The 23,193-nt window shown below is 50.2% G+C and overlaps 1 protein-coding gene across 1 annotated transcript; it reads right to left on the bottom strand.

Moving 5' to 3' along the window:
* Window positions 1-18,201: 18,201 nt before the first annotated feature.
* Window positions 18,202-19,178, bottom strand: LOC125148374 (olfactory receptor 287-like). Its single transcript, XM_047826415.1, has one exon. It carries the CDS (start codon window positions 19,176-19,178, stop codon window positions 18,252-18,254), a length of 927 nt encoding a protein of 308 aa, XP_047682371.1. The 3' UTR covers window positions 18,202-18,251.
* Between the last annotated feature and the right edge of the window lie 4,015 nt (window positions 19,179-23,193).

The raw sequence follows: 23,193 nt of genomic DNA, 5'->3' as shown, positions 1-23,193 counted from the left end.
ATGTCCCGCCCCCTTTGCATGTCTGCTGGTTGCTGTCCCCTCTCAAGTGCTTTACGTTGTTCTCAAAATATTAATAAACGCTAATTGGAGATGAACTGGGTTCACTCATTAGACTAGAGGCCTTTTGCCCAGAAAACTGTTGGCCACATTTGTACCCAGGTATTTCCACTGCTTAACCTTTTTAAAGTCTTTTTTTTGGGGCTCCTGGGTGGCTCAGTCGGTTAAGCGGCCGACTTCGGCTCAGGTCATGTTCTCACGGTCTGTGAGTTCGAGCCCCGTGTCGGGCTCTGTGCTGACCGCTCAGAGCCTGGAGCCTGTTTCAGATTCTGTGTCTCCCTCTCTCTCTGACCCTCCCCCGTTCATGCTCTGTCTCTCTCTGTCTCAAAAATAAATAAACGTTTAAAAAAAATTTTTTAAGTCTTTTTTTCAAAAAGCCTCATTCAAATTACAGACAAGGGGAATATAAGGCAAATTTTAACAAAGTAGAACTTATTTATTGATAACAATGAAGTTGTATTACTAGGAAGAAATTTCACACCAGGATAAATGTGAGGTGCAGTGTTTTTCTTTAAAATGTTGACTTTTTGGGGCACCTGGGCAGCTCAGTCGTTAAGGGCCCAACTTCGGCTCAGGTCATGATCTCACAGTTCGTAAGTTCAAGCCCCGTGTCAGGCTCTGTGCTGACAGCTCAGAGCCTGGAGCCTGCTTCAGATTCTGTGACTCCCTCTCTCTCTGCCCTTCACCTGCTTGTGCTCTGTCTCTCTCTGTCTCTCTCTCTCTCTCTCTCTCTCTCAAAAATAAATAAACATTTAATAAATAAATAAATAAATAAATAAATAAATAAAATGTGGACTTTTTTTAGTTTATTTATTTATTTTGAGAGAGAACGAGAAAATGAGCACAAGCATAGCAGAGAAGGAGAGACAGAATCCCAAGCAGGTTCCGTACCATCAGTGCAGGCCCGATGCAGGGCTCGAACTCACAAACTGCGAGATCATGACCTGAGCTGAGATCCAGTCGATTGCTTAACCAACTGAGCCACCCAAGCCCCCCTAAAATGTTGACTTCTAAGGAACACCTGGGTGGCTCAATCGGTTGAGAGTCTGACTCTTGATTTTGGCTCAGGTCATGGTCTCATGGTTCATGAGTTCGAGCCCCATGTTGGGCTCTGCGCTAACGACACGGATCCTGCTTCAGATCTCTTTCTCTCTCCCCTTCCCCCCTCAACTCTCTCTCAAAAATAAATAAACATTTTAAAAAGTTGACTTTTACAAATTCTCATTGTAATTCTGGCAAATAAGTCCAGATTTGTTTATTTATTTGTTTATTTTTGAGAGAGAGAGAGAGACAGTGTGAGCTGGGGAGGGGCAGAGAGACAGAGGGAGACACAGAATCTGAAGCAGGCTCCAGGCTCCCGGCTGTCAGCACAGAGCCCATCATGGGGCTCAAACCCGTGAATTGCGGGATCATGACCTGAGCCTAAGTCTACACTTAACCAACTGAGCCACCCAGGCACCCAGTCCAGATTTTACTTTTACCATGGAGTAATTCCTGAGAAATGTTTAGCTTGTATGCCTCAAATTGACAGACACTGTGATTTATAGTGTCTAATGCAATGTACCAAGTATAGCCCTAGGCCCCATTGAACAACTGATGATTGGTTGGACAATAAAGAACTTGCTTGGGGGGGGGGGTGCCTGGGGGGGTTCAGTCGGTTAAGCATCTGCCTCTTGGTTTCAGCTCAGGTCATGATCTCTTGGTTCATGAGTTCGAGCCCCACATCAGGATCCGTGCTGACAGCTCGAAGCCTGCTTGGGTTTTTCTCTCTCTCTCTCTGTCTCTCTCTCTCTCCCTCTCTGCCCTTCCCCCTCTTGTACTGTCTCTGTCTCTCTGTCTCTCCCTCTCTCTCTCTGTCTCTCTCTCTCCCTCCCTGCCCCTCCCCCACTTGCACTATCTCTGTCTCTCCGTCTCTCTCTCTCTCTCTCTCTCTCAAAATGAACAAACTTTTAAAAAAAGAACTTGCTTTGAAAGAAGGAAAAAGGTCCCACTCACTCTCAAGAATTATACAGCAGGGGACATGGGGCCACCCTGGGCTCTGCCTCCACAACATTCTCCTTTCTCAAACTTTCAAGTGTATGCCCCAGTGTTGTCAACGTGAGCAGTGTCATGCAGCAAATCTCTAGAACTTACTTGTGTAACTGAGACTCTGTGCCCATTGAACCACAAGTTCCTGTCCCCCTGGCCAGCTCCTGGCAACCACCACTCCACCCTGTTTCTATGAATTGGACTCTTCTAGGTGCTTTATGGAAGTAGAACGGTGCAGTATTTGGCCTTCTGTGTCTGGCTTATTTTTTTTAATATATTTTATTGTCAAACTGGTTTCCATACAACACCCAGTGGCTCATCCCAACAGGTGCCCTCCTCAATGCCCATCACCCCTTTTCCCCTCTCCCCCACCCCCCACCAACCCTCAGTTTGTTCTCATTGCTTAAGAGTCTCTTATGATTTGCCTCCCTCCCTCCTCTTTTTCCCCCCCTTTCCCTTCCCCCACGGTCTTCTGTTAAGTTTCTCAAATTCCACATATGAGTGAAAACATATGATATCTGTCTTTCTCTGTCTGACTTATTTCACTTAGCATAATACCCTCCAGGTCCCTCCACATTGCTACAAATGGCCAGATTTCATTCTTTCTCACCACCAGGTAGTATTCCATTGTGTATATAAACCACATCTTCTTTATCCATTCGTCAGTTGGTGGACGTTGAGGCTCTTTCCATGATTTGGCTATTGTTGAAAGTGCTGCTATAAACATTGGGGTACAAGGCACCCCTGTGCATCAGCACTCCTGTATCCATTGGGTAAATTCCTAGCAGTGCTCTTGCTGGGTCGTAGGGTCGTTCTGTTTAGCATGTCCTCCAGATTCACCCATGAGGTCGTGTATGGCAGGATGTCCTTTTCTAAGGGTGAATACTATTCCACTGTATGTATGTGTGTATACGTGTGTATGTGTGTATATGTGTGAATTGTGTATATGTGTGTTTATGTGTGTGTACATGTGTATATGTACATGTGTGCATGTGTGTGCATGTGTGCATATGAGTATATGTGTGTCTATTTATGTCTGTGTGTATGTGTGCACATATATGTGTATATGTGTGTGTATGTCTTTATGTGTATATATGTTTGTATGCATGTGTGTGCATGTGTGTGCGCATGTGTACATGTACATGTGTTATGTGTGTATAAATGTGTGTATGTGTATTTATTTGCATGTATATGTGTATACGTGTGTTTATATTTGCATGTATGTGTGCATATGCATATGAATATTTTATGTGTGTATGTCTATGTGTATATGTATATTTGTATATATGTGTATACACAGATGTATTTGTATATGTGTCTATATATTTGCATGCGTGTGTGTGTGTGTGTGTGTGTATCACACATCTGTTGATGGACACTTAGGTTGTTTCTGTGTCTTTACTATTGCAATGAATGTGGAAATGCAGACAATCTTTCCACTCTTAGTTCTTTCCTTTGCTGTTCAGAAGATTGTTGTTTGACATCACCCCACTCATCTACTTCTGTTTTTTTGTTGCTTATGCTTTTGGTGTCATGTCCAAGAAATCACTGTCAAGACTGATGGCATGAAGGTTCTCCCCTGTGTTTTCTTCTAGGGGTTTTACAGCTTCAAGGCCTGTATTTGAATCTCTAATCCATTTTGAGCTTATTTATGTGTAAGACCAGGGTCCAATTTCATCCTCTTACATGAGGGTCTCATTTTCCAAAAACATTTGGAAGGCTATCCTTACCCACGTGTGTTCCTGGAACCTTGCTGGAGATCAGTTGCATTGCCTGAGCTTGTTTCCGGGTTCCCGGGTTTGTTCTGTTGGCCTATATGTCTGGATTTGGCCAGGACCACACTGGTTTTTTTGTTTTGTTTTGTTTTGTTTTCAACGTTTTATTTATTTTTGGGACAGAGAGAGACAGAGCATGAACGGGGGAGGGGCAGAGAGAAAGGGAGACACAGAATCGGAAACAGGCTCCAGGCTCTGAGCCATCAGCCCAGAGCCTGACGCGGGGCTCGAACTCACGGACCGCGAGATCATGACCTGGCTGAAGTCGGACGCTTAACCGTCTGCGCCACCCAGGCACCCCTGGACCACACTGTTTTAATCCCTGTAGCTTTTGAAATCAGAACGTGTGATGCCTCCAGCTTTGTTCTTCTTTCTCATGATTGCTTTAGCTATTCGGTGTCTTTTGTGATTTTGTGTAAATTTTAGGATTACCCTGATACTTATGCCAGACAAAGACACTATAAGAAAAGAAAATCACAGGCCAATATCCCTGATGAACATACATAGAAAAATCCTCAACAAAACACTATCAAACCAAACTCAGTGGCACATTAAGTAGCTCACACACCATGATAGAGGGATTTATCCTTGGGATTCATGGGTGGATCAAAGCACAAATATCCATTAATGTGATGCACCACGGTAACAAAAGGAAGAGTGACAATCCTTGTAACAACCACCTGCCATCATCCAGCTCCAAAGTTCTGGGTCACAAATGGCTTCAGGACTGGAGGAGAGCAAGTGCATCCCCCAAGCCCATGAGAGAGCCCAGCCAGCCCACAGCTACCCACACACACCTCATTGAACACAGCCAAGCCAGGAAAACTGCATCTGTAGACTCATGAGGGGTAACAGAGGGCTTTTGTTCGATGCGATCGCAACGCAACTTTAAGCCACTGAGGTTTTTATTCAGGTGTTATTTGCATATGATGAAATTCACTCATGTAAAGTGTGGAGTCTGATGCGTCATGGTAACTGCATGAAATAGTGTGGCCATCAATACTATCAAAATGCAGACCAGTCTCCTCTGTCTAAGCAGCTCCCTGTCACTCAGATTTGCCCCTCCTAAAATAGCACATAAGTGAGGCATGCAGTACATTGTCCTGTGTAATTCTTTGCGTCTCTACCTATTGTTGCCGTGTGGGATACCACAATGTGACTATTCCACACTGCTTATCCAGGTGACGGACCTTGGGTCACATTCAGTTTGGGGCTACCATGAACAGTGCTGCTATAAACACACTCATAAACATCTGTGTGTACATCCAGTTCCAGTCCTCGTGGGTAAACACCTACGAGTGAAATTGCTGGGTCACATGGTAAGTGGATAAAGATATTGCCGTGCTGTTTTCCGAAGTAAGCTGGTAAGACCTGAGGTGCCTTATTACCCAGTCACTGCATGACCAGATGACCTACACCTAATATGAACAGTATAGCAACATGAACTTCAAAGCAACAGGGGACAAGCAGGGTTTCCCCGCTGCCTGTCATGACCCCAGCTGACGGGCACACCTGTGACCTGGGGTCAGAGCCACATCAACGACCCACCGGCCCAAAGCCAGGGCTCACCAGCTGCTCAGTGAGCAGAGACACACAGCACACAGCCACGTACAGACATTCTATTCACTTCAGCAGGAATGAAACTGTGATGATTGTGATCACAACTAATGTAATAATCATAGAGTAAACGGTGCTTTATACCAAAAGGAATATTTTCTTGTTTCTAATTTTTTTAAGTTTACTTATTTATTTTGAGAGTGACAGAGACAGCACAAGTGGGGAAGTGGCAGCAAAAGAGGGAGAGAGAGAATCCCAGGCAGGCTCTACACTGCCAGCACAGAGCCCGACAGGGGGCTCAATCCCACAAAGCCATGAGATCATGACTTGACCCAAAACCAAAAGTTGGACACTTAACCGACTGAGCCACCCAGGCGCCCCAGGAATATTTTCTTAAAGAATTGTGTCCAGAAAAAGTGCTCAACATCACTCATCAAAGGGGAATACAAATCAAAACCACAATGAGATACCACCTCACACCTGTCAGAATGGCTAACGTTAACAACTCAGGCAACAACAGATGTTGGCGAGGATGCAGAGAGAAGAGGATCTCTTTTGTATTGTTGGTGGGAATGCAAGCTGGTGCAGCCACTCTGGAAAACGGTATGGAGGCTCCTCAAAAAACTAAAAATAGAACTACCCTATGACCCAGCAATTGCACTACTAGGCATTTACCCACAGGATACAGATGTGCTGTTTCGAAGGGACACACGCACCCCCATGTTTATAGCAGCACTATTGACAATAGCCAAAGTATGGAAAGAACCCAAATGTCCATCAAGGATGAATGGATAAAGAAAATGTGGTGTGTGTGTGTGTGTGTGTGTGTGTACACACACACACACACACACACACACACACACAATGGAGTATTACTCAGCAATCAAAAAGAATGAAATCTTGCCATTTGCAACTACATGGATGGACCTGGAGGGTATTATGCTAAGTGAAATTAGTCAGTCAGAGAAAAGACAAAAATCATACGACTTCACTCCTATGAGGACTTTAAGAGACAAAACAGATGAACATAAGGGAAGGGAAACAAAAATAATATAAAAACAGGGAGGGGTACAAAACATAAAAGACTCTTAAGTACAGAGAACAAAGTGAGGGTTGCTGGAGGGGTTGTGGAGGGGGGTGGGCTAAATGGGTAAGGGGCATTGAGGAAAACACTTCTTGGGATGAGCACTGGGTGTTATACGTAGGGAATGAATCACTGGAATCTACTCCTGAAATCATTATAGCACTCTATGCTAACTCAGATGTAAATTAAAGTATAAATAAGTAAATAAAAATAAAGAATTGCATTCAGAGCAACTCAGTCATCTTCAGAGTAGAAATCATCGTGGACAGTATTCCCGGGGGCTGTCAGGGTGGCCCCTCCGCTCACAGCTGCCAGGCTGAGTCACTGCATTCAAGTTGGGGACAGTAGGTGGACAGAGACTCAGGTCATGGGTCTGCACTGTGCTCACCATGTAACCATGAGTCTCTTCAACAAAGTGAGACTCTAGCCCCACTTCGTCCTGCCGACAGGACAGGTGAGGGGGAACCCAGGTCCTCACAGTGCAGACATGGTGGTCACTCTCATTGTGCAGAGGGGCATGATGACAGAGCCGCTGACAGCTGACAGATGGAGCACAGGGTCACAGAGCCACTGAGACGGGGAGCAGGGCCCACCCCGGCTCCTGGCCGAGGCTGTGCTGCCTCGAGTGACGAGTAATGCCTGATGTGTGGCCCAGAGAAGCTCACAGCAACTCTGTGGCCCCATCCAACATTTCTTCATATTTAAGAGGAGCTTGTTAGCCAACCACATGCATTTCAAACAGAAAGGTTTTGGGAGATGTGCTGGGACAAAGAGGTTGACCTGGCCCACCATCTCCAAGGAAACACAGCATGGTGCAATGCAGCCCTGCTGGTCAGTGGGGATAAACGGGTTCCCACAGAAGCCCTGTCCTGCTCTCAAATCCAAGATCAAGAGAGATCTGACTCATATCCCAGTGGCAAATGAGCATGAAGAAACGCCCAACTTCATAGTCATCAGGAAATGTAAGTTGAAACCACAATGTGACACATCCTCCAGGATGGCTAAAATGCAGACAGTACTAAGTGCTGACGAGGACAGAGAGTGCTCCTACACCCCCTAAGGGACTGGACGGTGCAGCAATCATTCAGAAAGACTGCTCATCTGCTAAAGCTGAACAGACACAGACCTATGACCCAGTGATTCCATTCTTGTATATGTGCCCAAAGGGAGCACCTGGGTGGTTCAGTCAGTTAAGCATCCAACGTCAGCTCAGGTCATGATCTCAAAGTTTGCAAGTTCAAGACCCATGTCAGGCTCTCTGCTGTCAGCGCAGAGCCCACTTCAGATCCTCTGTCCACACCCCCCACCTCTCTGCATCTCTGCCTCTCTCTCTCAGAAATAAACATTAAAAAAAAAATAAAAGGAATGCATGCATATTCTCCCTGAAAGAGCAGAACTACTTATAATAAACAAAAGATAGAAACAACCTAAATGTCCATCAACAGTTGAGTGGTGAATCGTGATCTGTTCGTGCAATGGGAATGAATTTCAGCTGCACACAACTCCTGAGAGAGCCTCACAGCCATGATGTTGAGGGAAAATGCCACATCCACAAGAGCATATCGTGTGGTTTCGCTTACATAAAGACAAAAACAGGCAAAACTAATCTGTGGTGGTAGGTGGTTAAGATCATGGTTACATTTGGGGGCCATGGGGTCCATCTGGCTCTCAGCAGGGTGCTGGTTTCATACGTGTGTGCTGTTTCTAAGAATTCATCAAGGGTCTCTGGGTAGCTCAGTCAGTTAAGTGTCTGGCTCTTGACTTCAGCTCAGATCATGATCTCACAGTTGTGGGTTCAAGCCCTGGAGCCTGCTTGGGAATTCCTCTCTCTCCCTCTCTCTCTGCCCCTCCCCTGTTCACATGCGCTGTCTCTTTCAGATATTTCAAATATTTCAAATAATTCATCAAATTATACACCTAAGGTTTGGGCACTTTTCTTTACGCATTTTATGATTCAATAAAAAGTTTGCACACTGGATGTAGTGCACAACACGGTGACTACATTGGGTCACACTGTGTTGTATTTTTTAAAGATGCTGAGAGAGTTGATGTTAAAAGTTCTCATCACGAGAAAAAAAGTTGTTACTATGTGTGGTGATGGATGTTAACTAAACTTGTGATCATTTCTCAGTATACACAAATACCAAATCATTGTGTTGTATGCCTAAAACTAATATAATGTTATCTATCAATCAGACCTCGATATAAATAAATAAATAAATAAATAGTAAATAAGTGCAAAGTACTGTCAAAGTCTTGTTTGCCACATACTTACATAGCTTACTAGAAATCAAAAGGGGTGAACAAGCAGCCTTTGCCCGGCATGACTGTGTTCTGGGTGCAGGTGGGGAAGTGTTGGAGACCTGCCATGATGTGCAGCCTGCTGGTGTTTAAGGTCGCAGCCACACTGCATGATGCTCTGGGGGCAGCCCGCAGACCCTGTCCCAGCTGAGTGTGGCAGCCAGGGTCCTTGCAGGAAAATTCCACACAAACCGGGGAATCCAACGTCTGCTGAGGCTGGGAAGCAGTCAACACGCCTCATCTCCCACAGCGCCATCTCTCCTGGCTCTGCCTCCTGCTGCAGCCACCCCACTCTCCGGAGGCTGTGTCCAACAACATAATTGTTTAAAACTAATTGCCTCCTCTGAGCCGAACTCCTCTGAGTGAATTTGGTGTCGTTAGTAACTGAGATAGACTTCATCACGCTCATGATGATGCCCTAGAGTCCCGGGTCCCACATCTCCCTGTGCCTAACAAGCCAGAACCACCCAACTTGTCATCAACTGGGGCCTGACAAGGCATGTCCCCCCATTGGCTGCTCAGCCTCCGGCAGCCCACCCACCTTCTTTTTAATGAAGCCCCTGGGAAGACAGCACTTTGGTCTCCCAGCTGTTAAAACTTCTCCCATCAAAGTTGGCTGGAACTGTAAACTTTGATTGGGTACCAAGAGGTTTATTAAGGATTCCCCAATTGCCGGAAGAACACAAACTTTTTCTCAGAAACAGGGCTCAAGCTAAAACACACCCCCTTGGGTGAAGCAGGTCAGGCAGGGGGCAGAGGCTGGGCAGACAGCCCCAGCTCAGCATGAGCTGTGCTGTGTTGGAGAACAGCCCAGGAGGCACAGAAGTGTCACAGACTCAGTGTGCCCAGGGCCCTTGCTGCCTACGAGGAGCTGGCATCTCCTGGACAGCATCCTCCTGGGGAGGAAGCTGCAGCCAAGCTCCAAGCTCAGTTCCAGCCAAGCTGTTCATTCCAAGTTCCTCTTGAGGGTGAGCACAGGAACTCTATGTCTACAGATCCAGGGTAGACAGGCCCCACATTGCCCCCTGTCTTCAAAGAATTACTGAAATGGCCCCAAAGCCTCAAAATCCTCACCTTCAACCTAGGGATGGAGTGATCCAGGATGCCCCACAAAGCGCCTCTTCTGATGGCCACTCTCACCTGATGTGAGGTCACTCCAGAATTTACCTTCTCTTGTTCCACAATACCAGGCATTTTCCATCAAATGTGATGCTATCCCCATAGGTTCACCTCACTTCCTCCTTCAGCTGTTGCCACTTCCTGGCTCCTTGATGGAGTATCAGTGTGTACTCTCTGCTCACCCTCTCCCAAGCCTCTGTCCCCACCACCTCACCCAAACTACTCTGTCACAGCCATGTGGCCTCTCCCACAGTGAAGCCAAAGGTCCAGATGAGGGTGGGAAGGCACTATCAGTAGCACCTGGCTCTCTGCCTCCCTCGTGCCTGCTCTTCCCGGTTCCCTGGGCTGGTGCCATCATGCTCCTGATCTCTTAGCATCAGAAGGGCTCAGGCTCATCATCCAACTTCTCTTTTCTCTCCTCAGCCCCTCCTCTGGGGTCTCACCCAGTCTTGTGACTTCCGCTGCAACATTCTCAAATAAGTACCACTGTCCAGGCTCTCCCCGGAGGTCCAGACCTGTGTCCAGCTACTCACTGACCATCTCCACTCAGACATCTCCTCATCTCACAGACTTGATGTGTCCAAAGTAGAGCCCTTGAAATTCCCTCCAAAATTGCTCTATCCACAGCTTTTTCCACCTCTACTGATGGACTCTATCCTTCTAGTTGCTCAGGCCAAAAACCTGAGTCACTCTTGGCCCTTCTTTTTCCCTCACATCCCATCAGCAGTTGTATTGGATCTACTCTGAGAATATATCTAGACCCCAGTGGCTTCTTCCTCCACCGTTGCCATCACCACCACCTCTCACTTGGATTATTGCAATGGCCTCCCAATGGCACTCCCTGTTTCCACACTACAGTGTCTCTTCTACATATTCAAAATCTCATCACTCCTCTACTCAAACCCCTAAGAGCTCCCAACTCATTCAGAGCACAATTAAGGTCCTCATCAGGACCTGCAAGGTTCTGCATAACCTGGATCGCCTCCATTCTGATATCACCTTCTCTTACTGTACTCTTCTATCACCTCACTCTAGACACATAGGCTCCACAGCTGCTCCTCAAACACCCTGGAAACATTCCTTCCCTCTGTGGAAGAGGATAGGGGGGAGGGGAAAGGGAAGGAATCAAAAAGTTGGAAGAAAAGGAGGGCTTGGGTGGGTCAACAGATGTATGAATAGATGGGTGAAAGGATGGTGGGCAGATGGCTGGCTGGATTAGTGGGTGGATGGATGGATGGATGGATGGTATGTAGAAAAATGGTGGGTAGATAGATGGTGGGTAGACGGATGGATCTTAGGTGGGTGATTGGACTGGTGAGTGAGAAGATGACAGTGCTAATGGTAGGGACACAGATAATAGCCACTGGCCTCTGTTCTCAAGGAGCTAACAGTGTAGGGGGAATCAACACTGACAGATAAACACTACAACATCCTTTTGCCAGGAAAAGGTGGCTTACGATGGAGTCAGGAGTCACCTGAACAGCTTTAGGAGAGAGTGTACCTTAATCACAGGCTCAGAAATGGCCACCATGACCAGATGGTTGAAATAAAAACCAAATCCAGACATAGCCAAGTCCACAAGGCAGAGTCCAGCTCAAGATCTGGGTCACCCAAGTTGCATTTGGGTGGGGCTTTCCTCAAAAACCAGTGGAGTTCTACAGCCACAGGCCAACCTTTAGGGCAGCCCAGAGGCAGATGGCATGCCATGAGCATGAGTAACCCTGATGTGTTAAGGGGCAGCTGACCCTGAGGCTTTTGGTTGCCTCGGGTGCCCAAGGAATGGACATGGGGCTCCTGGGAGCACAGGATGAGGGAGGCAACCCAAGAGCTGAGGCTTAAAGAATATGGAGCCAGCACAAGAGGAAAGGGTGCTCCTGAGAGTGGGGACAGCACATCAAGAACACAGAGAGATAAGGAAACACAGGTCACAGAGAGGAACCAGGACTCAGAACAACCACACCACAATGTTTGTACATATTAGTGTGACCAAGGTGATGAGAGAGGATGGGTTTCCAGAACTTTTAACTAAATTTGTTTGTTTTCTAGAAGAGGTAGGAGTAGTGAGCTAGGTGATGAAGGTGAAGGTCTGGGTACAGCTTTGCAGACTGGCTGGCTGTGGTGACCTCTCCCTGGTCTTACCTTGTGTGGAAAACAAGATGATAAAACCTTACCTGGTCTACTTTTCAAGGAAGCCATGGGCATGAAATGAGATGACGTGATCTATAAAATGTAATGACCAGACCACATGTAAGGGATTTTTGTTGTTCACATTCACTGGGTCAATAGCACAGCACAGGAGACAGACCTGCTCACACTGTGGGGTGTAAACTGACACAGCCTTTTGATGCAAGGCAGTAATTTGGCAAGGAATCAAGCTTGGGTGCAAAGAGGCTCATTCGGGCATGTTATTTGCAGTGTCGTCTATAAAGGAAAAACATGGAGATCCTCTAAATGCCAATTAGTAGGAAGTTGGTGAAATAAATTATGGTATATCATTTACTTGAATGATAACTGCTAATTAAAAATAAGACTTAGGACTGTTATTTGTTGATATGAAAATATACAGTCATATATATATTAAATGGAAATTTAGGTTGCAAACTTTGGTGTCCTGTGATCATATTTTTATAAAAGTGAGGATATACTTAGAAAAGCATTTTAAACAACCTATACTAAGCCATGGATATGGTCATTTCTTAACCACCCTTACAATGAGCATATATGCTTTACTAATAAGGAGAAAAAGGAAGGTTATTTGTCCCCTTAAAAATGTTCATATTATCTATTAAAGAAATTGAATCAATAATTAATAATCTTCAAGAAGAAAAAGCCCCAGACCCAGATGGTTTCACTGATAAGTTCTACCAAACACTTAAGAAGGAAATGATTCCAGTTCTCTACAAGTTCTTCCAGAAACTAAAAGCAGAGGGAAAACTTCATAACTCATTCTATAAAGGCAGCATTACCCTAGTAACAAAACCAGACAAAGACATTACAGGAAAGAAAAACTATGGAATACAGGTCATGAACATAGGTATACAAATCCTCAAAAAATATTAGTAAATCAAATCCAACAATTTCTCTTTTAAAAAAAACTATACACCACAATCAAGTGGGATTTATTCCAGGTATGCAAGATAGAACCTCTAAAAACCAATTAACGTAATCCATCACATCCAAAGGCTAAAGACAAAAAGTCGTATGATCATATAAATGGATGCAGAAAATGCATTTGAAAAAATCCAATATCCATTCATGATGAAAACTCAGCAAACTAGGAATGGAAGGGAATTTCCTCAATTTTCCTACAAAAAAACCTACAGCTAACGCCATGCTTAATGATGAGAAACTAGATATTTCCCCTCCTGAAACTGGAAAAAAGGCAAGTATGTCCCATCTCACTACTTAAGTTCAGCATCATACTGAAAGACTAAGCTAATGTGATAAGATAAGAAAAGGAAATAAAAGTATAGAGATTGGGAGGGAAGAAAGAAAATTTTTCTAGGATGACATGATTGTCTTTGTAGAAAATCCCATCCAAAAAATGACAAAAAACTCTTGTAATTAAACAGTAATTACAACAAAGTTGCAAAATACAAATTCAATGTACAAGTCAGTTTCTTTTATATATTACTTATATATCAGCAATTAACAAATAGAATTTGAAATGTAAGACACAATAGCATTTCCATTGGCAAAAATGAAATACTTAGTTATAAATCATATAACATATACATATAACAAAATACATATAAGATCTATATGAGGAAAATTATAAAGCTCCAATGAGAGAAATCAAAGAAAGTCTAAATAAATGGAAAGATATTCCATGCTGATGCATAGGAAGACTCAATATTGTCAAGATGCCAATTCATCCCAATTTTAGTTATAAATTCAATGTAATCCAATCAAAATCCCAGCAAGTTAATTTGTAGGTGTCAAAAACTGATTCTGAAGTGTAGCCATCACAATACTGAAGAAAGACCAAGTCAGATGACTGACACTATCCGACCTCAAGACTTACGTGAAGCTGCAGTAATCAGCACAGTATTGGTGAGAGAAGAGACTAATCAATCACTGAAAAAAAACAGACTCCTATAAGTACAGGCAACTAATCATTGACAAAGGAGCAAAGACAATACAATGGCGAAAGGACAGTCTCTTCAACAAATGGCTCTGGAACAAGTGGACATCCACATGCAAAAAAAAAAAAAATGTAGACAGTGACCTTACACCTTGCACCAAAAAACTTAATTCAAAATAGATCCTAGAACTAAATGTAAAATGCAAAACTATAGAACTTCCAGAAGGTAACATAAGAGAAAATTGAGGTGATCCGGGGTTTGATGATGACTTATTAAGGTATAACACCAAAAACACAATCCATGAAAGGATAAGTTGGACATCATTAAGATTAAAACTTCTGCTCTGTGAAAGACATCCATTGGATAAAAGACTTGTATCCAAAATGCACAAAGAACACGTAAAATTCAACAATAAGAAAACAGACAACCCAATTTAAAAATGAGCAAGAGATATGAGCAGACACCCCACCAAAGAAGATACACAGATGGAAAATAAGTATATGCAAAGATGCTTATTAAGGATTGCAAATTAACAACCATGAGATACCACTATACACCGGTAGAAAGACTAACATCCAAAACACTGAGAACACTAATGCTGGCAAAGATGTAGAGCAGCAGAAACTCTAGTTCATTGTTGGAAGGAATGCAAAACGGTACAGCCTCTTTGGAAAACAGTTGGCCAGTTTCTTACAAAACTTAAAACATGGCCTTACCATACTATCCAGCAATCACACTCCTAGGTATGTACCCAAGTAATTTGAAAACACATCTAGCAAAAACCTACATCTAGATGTTTATAGCAGCTTCATTCATAATTGCCGAAATCTGGAAGCAGTCAACATGTTCTTGAATAGATGAGAATAAGTAAACTGTGGTCCATCCAGACAATGGAATATTATTCCGTAATAAAAAAGAAATAGGCTATCGAGTCACAAAAGGAGATGGAGGAAACATATGCATATTGCTTAGGGAAAGAGGTCAATCTGGAAAGGCCCCATCCTGCACAATTCCACTCATATGACATAAAACTATAGCGAAAATAAAAAGATCGGAGCTTGCCAGGGGTTCAAGAAGGAGGGAGGAAGGACGAACACGTGGCACACAGGATTTTAGGCAGTAAAACTGCTCCGTGCGATTCTGTAATGGCGGACACGTTACAGCTGCATTTGCCAAAACCCATAGAACGTATAACACTCAGAGTGAGCCCTGAGGTAAATTATGGACTTTAGTTAATAATAATGTGTTAATATTGGTTCATCAATTGTAATGAACATACTCAACACTAATGCAAGATGTTAATAAGGAAAAACTGAGGGAGGGGTATATGGGAGCTCTACGTCCCTGCTCGATTTTTCTGTAAACCTAAAAGTGCCCTTAAAGTCTATTATTTTAAAAACCATTTAAAAAAAAGCTTTTCCCCTAAGAAGAAAGGAAAGGATTAAAAAGCAGGAAATGTTAAAAGCTGGTTCTCCTTCACTGACTTACTGAGGACCCTGAGACCCTCAGAGCCAAGACCGGCTGGGCCCAGAGGGCGGGGCTTCTGTCCGGGGCACCCTGTTGTGCTGACAGCGGCCCCCAGGTGAGTGTGAGCAGGGCCGGGACCCTGGCTTACACCGCAGCACCCGCATTTCAAAGAGCTTCAGGTTCAAACTGTTCCCTGAGCTGCTCTAATGTTGCTCCCTGACCCCTGCCCCCCTCCTGCTGGACCCCGGTTTTGAAACCCAAACTTCCCTGAGGAAGGTGTGCCCAGCACCAGATCACTGAGGTGGCCTTCTCCTCGCGTGACTCGTTGGGTCACAAAAACTGCACAAAAACCCTTCAGTGATAAACGCATAGAGCACCTTACGGTCATGAACCCCCACCCCCGACAGCTGGCGGTCCTCACCGTGAGCATCACCCCATTTGCCATGAGAAAGCCGAGGCTCGGGGAGGTCAGAAGTTGGACGGAGAAGCCCAGCTGGAGCCCCCTCCCTGGTCCCCAGCACGCCCTGCACCCCTCTTCCCCGGGGAACCGCCAGAAGCGCTTCGTACCCACCAAGCCCACCAGGCCCGACCTCAGGCCTGCAGCCCGGCCCTCACACCGGCCAATAATGGAACACAGCATTCCCTTCAGGCCTCCAGAAACCGCCTAATTCCTAATCCAGAGAGGGGACACTGAAGGATTGGCGCGTTCCCAATGAGGGGGCCCCCAGAGCGGCTCTGAGCCAGGAGGAGGGCCCCCCCCCGCGCCAGGAGGAGAGGTGCCCCCGCGACTGGGGATCCGAGGCCGTGGCACCCACGGCCTGGAGGGGAGGAGGGCCGTCCCAGACCTGCTCTGGGGCCCAGCAAAGCGGGTGCGGACGGAGCGCACTGTGTCTCCAGAAGGAGGGGAGCTGTGCCGCCCCTGCTCTGGGTCTTTAGCCCAGGGAAACCCTTGACAGGGGCAGGGACAAGAAGCATTTGTTGGTGGCTTGATGAGGTCAAGCCTACATGGGCGAGGACCTCTGCCTGCGGCCACACCCAGGGCCACGCAGACCAGGGCATCCTCCTGGAGCGCTACCCGGGGCGGGTGGGGGACAAGCAAGGGCCAGAGTCCAGTTCCCCGAGCCGAGGACCCTCTGGAGGTTGACTGGCTGAGGACATGGGACCAGAGGGGAGGGACGTGTGGGTGGGGGCGGTGGGGCACAGAGGTAGGGTGGGCCGTGGAGGAGCCTTGGTGGATCCCCTGCCCCAACTGGTGCTCTTGAAGTTCGTCCATCGAAACAGCCTCTGCCTCTGGGGAAAAGCATCGACAGTGAGGCCTCGATGAGAGAACAAGAGAACGAGATCCCCTCCAAGCAAGCGGCTGGCCCACTGAAGTGGTTTCTGGCTGTGCTGACCCTTCTGTGTGGCCTTGAGGGGGTCGGTCAGCCTCTCTGGGCCTCCGGTGCCACAGCAATGAAGTTACAGGACCTTGGCCCCCCTCCCTGCCCTGCCCCGGCCGGTCTCCCACCCGGGTTCCGCGGCTGTGGACACACCATGCTGACGTGAGGTGTTCTGACTGACCACACCCCTCTAGCAAAGGCAAGAGTCGGTTACATGCAGACACGCTTTAATTCATGATTCGGAGATAACGTCACAAAAGCACAGGCTTCACGAGCATCATTAGCTACAGATGACCGAGTGGACGAGTCGGAGAGAGGCAGTATACTTTTACTCTGGCCCTGGGCCCACGGGGCGTCTGGGAACCCCACCTTCCCACTGTTGGGAGATGTCTCCTCAACCCACTGGGCAGACGCTTACCGGTACCTGTGGGCACAGGGTCACTGCAGAGAATAAACACCCTGGACGTGGCGTCCCTCGGCCTTGCCTGACCCGTGTGTGAGGTGGGAAGAGGGACAGTGCACCTGCTGAGTATGGGTGCCACCAGCAGCACCTCCCGAGCACCTGCTCCCGTCGGGCCCTGGACACACGGGCTCCCCGCACACTCATCAGGGCCCCATGGGATTGCGCACGCGCCGTCTCCATTCGTAGACAAAGACACAGAGTCGTTATGTGACTTGCCCAAGTCACGCCGGCAGAGGGTTGGATTCGGAGCCTGTGCTTGCTGCTCTGAGAATATGTAATGATGGGCTGTCGCGTCAGACCAGGCCTCCCACAGAGGTTCCAGACCCCGAGGACCTCACACCACCGAGCCACTCAGAGGCCGAACCAAGCCCCCCGCCCTTTGACACGGGTGCGTCCCGCAGTGCAGACCCCAGGAGCAGGTGAGCCCTGAGGGGGGTGCTCTGAGGCAAACCCACACGCTGACTCCAAACGAGAGTCCGTGTGCCACCAATGAGGGCAGACTCAGGAAGCCACGCGTGTTAGCAGTGGGGAAAAACCCAAGGGCAGACAGCCCACCCCTCACTGACAAGACAGCTCGCAGCCCCCCGGGACCCAGACCGGGCCGGGGGCTCACGGGCTGGGCCAGCGCCCAGTACTGGCGGGCAGCGGCTATGTGCCGGGGCACATAGTGCTTCCCGGGGCGTCGTGTCCTCATTTCGCTTCCACAATCTGTGTCTGGACCCCGGGGGCTGAGCACTCCCAAGCCTGAGGCCGGGATGGGAGGGCCCCTCCCACACCGCCAAGCACCCTTCCCGAGCCCCCTGCCGCCCAAGAGCCCCCGCCCACACTGGGACATCAGGATGCTGTTTCCAGCCTGTGCAGAGAGCGATGCTGAGCGCTGGCTCCCACGGACGGGGCAGTCCGATGGCCCGGTCCCACTGTGTGGGCTCGGAGGGTTCACTTCCGCCGCACCGACCTCCGCAGAGCCTCCCTGACGTCCTTGTTCCTCAGGGTGTATATGAAGGGGTTCAGCACGGGAGTGACAACGGTGTTCAGCACCGTGACGGCCTTGGTCAGGTCCAGCGAGCTCTCCACCGAGGTCCTCACGTGCAGGAAGATGGTGGAGCCGTACCAGATGAGGACCACGGTGAGATGGGAGGAGCAGGTGGAGAAGGCTCTGTGCCGGCCCCGGGCCGAGGGGATCCTGATGATGGTGGCAGCGATGTAGGCGTAGGAGAGCAGCGTGACAAAGCAGGAGCCCAGGATGACACAGAAGGCAATGCCGAAGGCCGCCAGCTCCACACCCCGCGTGTCGCTGCAGGACAGCACGATCCAGGGCGCGATGTCACAGAAGAAGTGGTTGATGACGTGGGAGCGGCAGAAGGAGAGGCGAGCGACGAGGGCAGCGGGCACGGTGATGGCGGAGAAGCCGCACAGCCAGGAGCCCAGAGCGAGGCGGGCGGAGAGCCCAGGCGTCATGGTGCTGCTGTAGCGCAGCGGCAGGCAGATGGCCAGGTAGCGGTCGTAAGCCATCGCGGCCAGCAGGAAGTACTCGGTGCAGCCCAGCGAGAAGACGAAGTACATCTGCGCCGCGCAGCCGGCCAAGGAGATGGCTCCACTGTGCGAGGCGAACGTGGCCAGGGCCTTAGGCACACAGGCCGTGGTGAACCAGATCTCCAGGAAGGAGAGGTTGCAGAGGAAGAAGTACATGGGCGTCTGCAGGCGCCGGTGCGCCCCGACCAGGGAGATGATGGCCAGGTTCCCGGCCACTGTGAGCACGTACGCGACCAGGAAGAGGAGGAAGAGCCAGGTCTGCAGGCCCTGTGGCCCCGGGAAGCCCAGTAGGATGAATGTGGAGAGGTTCTGGCTGCGGCCCCAGGCCATGAAGGCGGCCCGGACACCCACCACCCTCGCCAGTACGAGGGACCTCCTACCCCAAGCCCTCACTGAGGCCTAGGAACGGAGGGGCCCGGCCCGTTTCCCTCTCCCTGGGGTCCACTCACCTCGTCTCTAATCCCAGTGCTCCAGCCAGGCCTGGTGTCCCTGTGGGAGCCCGTGGACCACGGATGACCGTGGACCTCGCCCTCTTGGGGGGAAGCCGCTCAGGAGACTGGACCCAGGTTATCAGTTGCTTGCCACCTAGGGAGGGGGGACATCTCCTCATTCTAGACTCCTTGTCACCTTGTGGGAGGGGTCCTTATTCTAGACTCACGAGGCCAGGGAAAGGACAGGAATTGTCATGTTTTCACAAATGAAATTACGTATGGCTTCATTTTTCGCATTTTCATCCAACAAACCAGATTGATTCCTAGGAAAGCATTCTTACCTCTGTGCCCAGTAAAGCCCCACACACACACCCAGCACAACAACGGTCAGAGGAAGCCCATGGGGGCCCTGCTCTCCTTGCCTGGGGCTGTCACCCCGGATTATTCCTTAGCTGGGAACCCGGCAGCCAGGAGGCTCTGACGTGTGGAATTGCAAACAGCTCCATCACCAGCGCCCCCTCCTGGCAAGAAGCTGCAGGTGGCACTGTTGGGGAGGAGGGGCGGTGGAACCTGCTGGAGGGGCGGGGACACCTGAGGGTGGCTGCCTGCATGAGAGAGTGAGGGGCTGCGGCACCAGTGAGGAGGGGGTTTAATGGGAACTGAGCTCGGCACCACCCCCAACCCCTCTCTACAGGGCTGGACTCTGCCCAGCCGGCTGCTCTGGGCCCACAGCACCCAGTGAGTGTCCGAGGGGGTAGCTGGGCAGAGGCAGGAAGTGACCGCACGAGCGTGGAGCCCAGAGCAAGCCTTCTCCCCGACAGTGTCCAGACCCTGGGTCCACCCGGGGAGGACTGCACTCAGGCGTCACAGCGACCCCTGCAGTTTTCTGCCTGGGCCCCTCCTACCCCCTGCCATGCACAGGTGCACACACCACCCACACAGAATCTCACACCCGTGCACACCACACACACACGCATGGGCCTGTGCTCACACGTGTGTGCACACTCACTACCTGAACCAGCCCCTGGAACAGTCACCCTGGCTCCTGATGGGCTGGGGGTCCCTTGGCTGCGTCCCCTCCCCAGACCCACAGTGCAGTCAGCAAAGCTACCCCCAACAGTGCCAATCGGTAACAAAGTGACCAAGCTCCAGCCACAGCCACAGGACACCTGGTCGGGCTGTAGCCCCCGCCTTTCGCAGCCATGCAGCTGTGTGGTGAACGTTCGGGCAAAAGCCAACCCCAGCAGACTGGCCAGTCCCCTCCCCACCCTCAGGTCCCAGGAGTGGGGCCACTGTGGGTCCTGGAAGAAGCAGTCTTCGCAGCAGGGCCCCCATGACCCCATCTCCTGGGGGCCAGCGTGCTTTTCAGCTGCCACCTCCAGAGTTCAGGTGGGCACAGGCCGCTGCCCAGGCTGCACCAGGGCCTGAGTCCACTGCACGGCTCGTGAGCCCTCACTCTGCCCCTGCAGCCCAGCACTCTGCCCGGGGCACTGGGTCCTGACCCGGAGAATTGGGCTGTTTTGCTCAGCCTTGACTCCAGGACAAGCTTCGTTTAGAAACCTTTTTCACCGCTCAAGATTATGGCTACAAAGACTAAAAAGAGACCTATCCAGGGCTCTCGCAGTTCTCCGGCCCCAAATCTCCCGCCTTCCTGTGCCCCTGGAGCTACGCGTGCAGGGGCGTCAGGCCCTCTTGGCTGTGCAGTGTGAGGACCACTCAAATCCCATGGAATCTTCCACATCTTGCAAGGGGTCCCATAAGGGCTAGAGAAGATAGAACTAAATAAATGGGCAGGCAGTCCCAAAATGAGTCTACCTTGGGACCCTCCCCCCTACAGTGGCCTGACTCCTCAAGAGGGACAGTGTGGGTGGGAGGGTCCACTCGCCCAGGTCAGCTCGCAGGGACATAGCATGATCAAGGTCACTCACCCAGGGGGTGTGAGCTCGACCCAGGATTTCCCCCGAAGCAGCCCAGAGACCAGGAGGGTGAGCTCGGGATGATTCCAAGGACCCTCCAGGCAGGGCTGTGTCCTGGGGGGCAGGGGGCCCCTGTGGTCTCCTGTTGCCTGACCGCTTGCTTCCCACTGCCCGTCTGCTGGAGACGCAGCAAGAAGGAACAGAGGTGGGGGGTCAGGAGCTGCTGCAGATCTGCAGCTCCAGGGCGTCCATGGCACTGGCCGGGAGGCAGGTCTGGGCTGTCCGGGAAGACGGCCTGGCCATCCACCAACATGAGAGCGGAGTGCAGTCCCCAAGCCCCCTGTGGGGGGCCCCAGGCATGCAAGGCCACTCTGCCCAGGAGACCCTGACTCTGGGTACTCAGAGTGGCCAGTACTGGTGAGCCCAGCACAGACCCCGGAGCACAGGTGTGGAGGCTGCCCCAGCCCCCGCCATGAGAAGGAAGCCAGTGGCACCTCCCCTGTTGTCCTGTTCCTTGGGCTGTTGTCCTTCCCTCAGATTGTGGCCGTGCAGTGTCCCCTCTTCCTCTCCTGCAGGACGGTGATTCCACCAAGCCCCGCTGGCCGTCAGCTAACACACAGCCCTGGCGCTCCTGCTCACAGCCCAGGGACCAGATGCAACTGATATAGGGCAGGGAGGGGGATCCCCCACACTGGAGAGCCCCCCACCTGCCCACCCACCAATGGGGAGGGTAGAGGGTGAGCCCTGTGCCCTCCGACACTCTGGTGACTTCTGCCCTCACCCAGCCTCCCTCGGGAGCAGGCCTGCAAGGACCCACTTGTTAATGATAGAGCTGCAATGAGACTGGCTCTAGGGGCTGGCGAGGGCCCCAAGGGTGGTCCTGGGCAGCAACCAGCATCCTAAGCAGGGCCTCTTGCCCTTAGGCTGTGCCTGGAGGCCGTTTCTCACCCACAGCTCAAGTGCATTTTCCCCATGCCAGGCTTGTCTCTTGGGGCCATGCCCTACACGGGGTGCCCGCACCTGGGGACAGCAGCGGCCCCATGCACCCCAGGGCATGGGCTGGCTGCACCCTGGACACTGGTGTTCTTGGCAGGTGCTCTGTGTCTGGTTCTCCCGTCTGCAAGTGGGGCATTTTCCCCATCTGTAAGCTACGCCTCCATGTCCCCTCTGGAAACAAGGTGATGACGCCCCACAGGTTGACAGGCAGAGCAGGCTCCCCCACTCCCCGCCCCCACACAGGCTCGCTGGAAATGGCTGCAGTAAAAAGAGCCAAGCTGGGGGCTGTCTGCCACCAGGCAGCTTCCCAAGGTGGCGTCCAGCCCGGCGTGCCGTGTCCACAGGTGGCTGTGGCCGTGAGCAAAAGCCCACCCTCTGCACTCTGCCAGCATCAACCTTGGGGACACCTCGGGGCACACCTACGGGGAGCACTCAGGATATGCAGAACTGGGGTCATGGCCATGGGAAGGTGGTCACTCAGGGCCTGGGCCTCAGTGGCAGAGACTCAGCCGCCCAGGGCAGGGGTCCTGGGAGATGGTGGGAGTGTGCTCCCCACAAGCCTCCCCCCGTTTCCCTCATCAGCATTGGCCAAAGGGGGTCCTGAAGAGGCCCCAGGGACAAGGGGCACTGTGGCAGTCAGGACGTATGCTGACCCCTGCCGGCCTGCTCCGGGGCGACAAGTGTTACACTGCCCTGGGACTCCAGTGCCACACAGGTGTCTGAATGCCCCTAATTGGGAGTTCGTTAAAAGTTGGCGCAGGGTGTCCCCTGGGGCAGGAGCCGTGCCTCATCAATTAGCGCCAAAGGCAGGGGCTGCCACTGGTCTGGGAAAACACAGAGCGCTGCTTTGTTTGATTCAATAAACACTTTTTCCAAATCTGGTAACACTCTAGGAATTTGGGAGATGTCGAAGTAGAAGAGAGAGTTTCAAGGCACAGATCAGTGTGGAGATTTGCTACGACTTCCCTTCCTTGGGATTATGTTTCCCTGTGTCACGGACAG

Source organism: Prionailurus viverrinus, chromosome D2, assembly GCF_022837055.1.
Source record: "Prionailurus viverrinus isolate Anna chromosome D2, UM_Priviv_1.0, whole genome shotgun sequence".
Lineage (NCBI taxonomy): Eukaryota > Metazoa > Chordata > Mammalia > Carnivora > Felidae > Prionailurus > Prionailurus viverrinus.
The sequence above is the reverse complement of the archived record's forward strand: the minus strand, read 5'-3'. Positions and strand labels throughout refer to the sequence as shown.

Coding starts and splice junctions, on each gene's coding strand:
- LOC125148374 (XM_047826415.1), bottom strand. CDS start 19,178: ATGGCCTGGGGCCGCAGCCAGAACCTCTCCACATTCATCCTACTGGGC.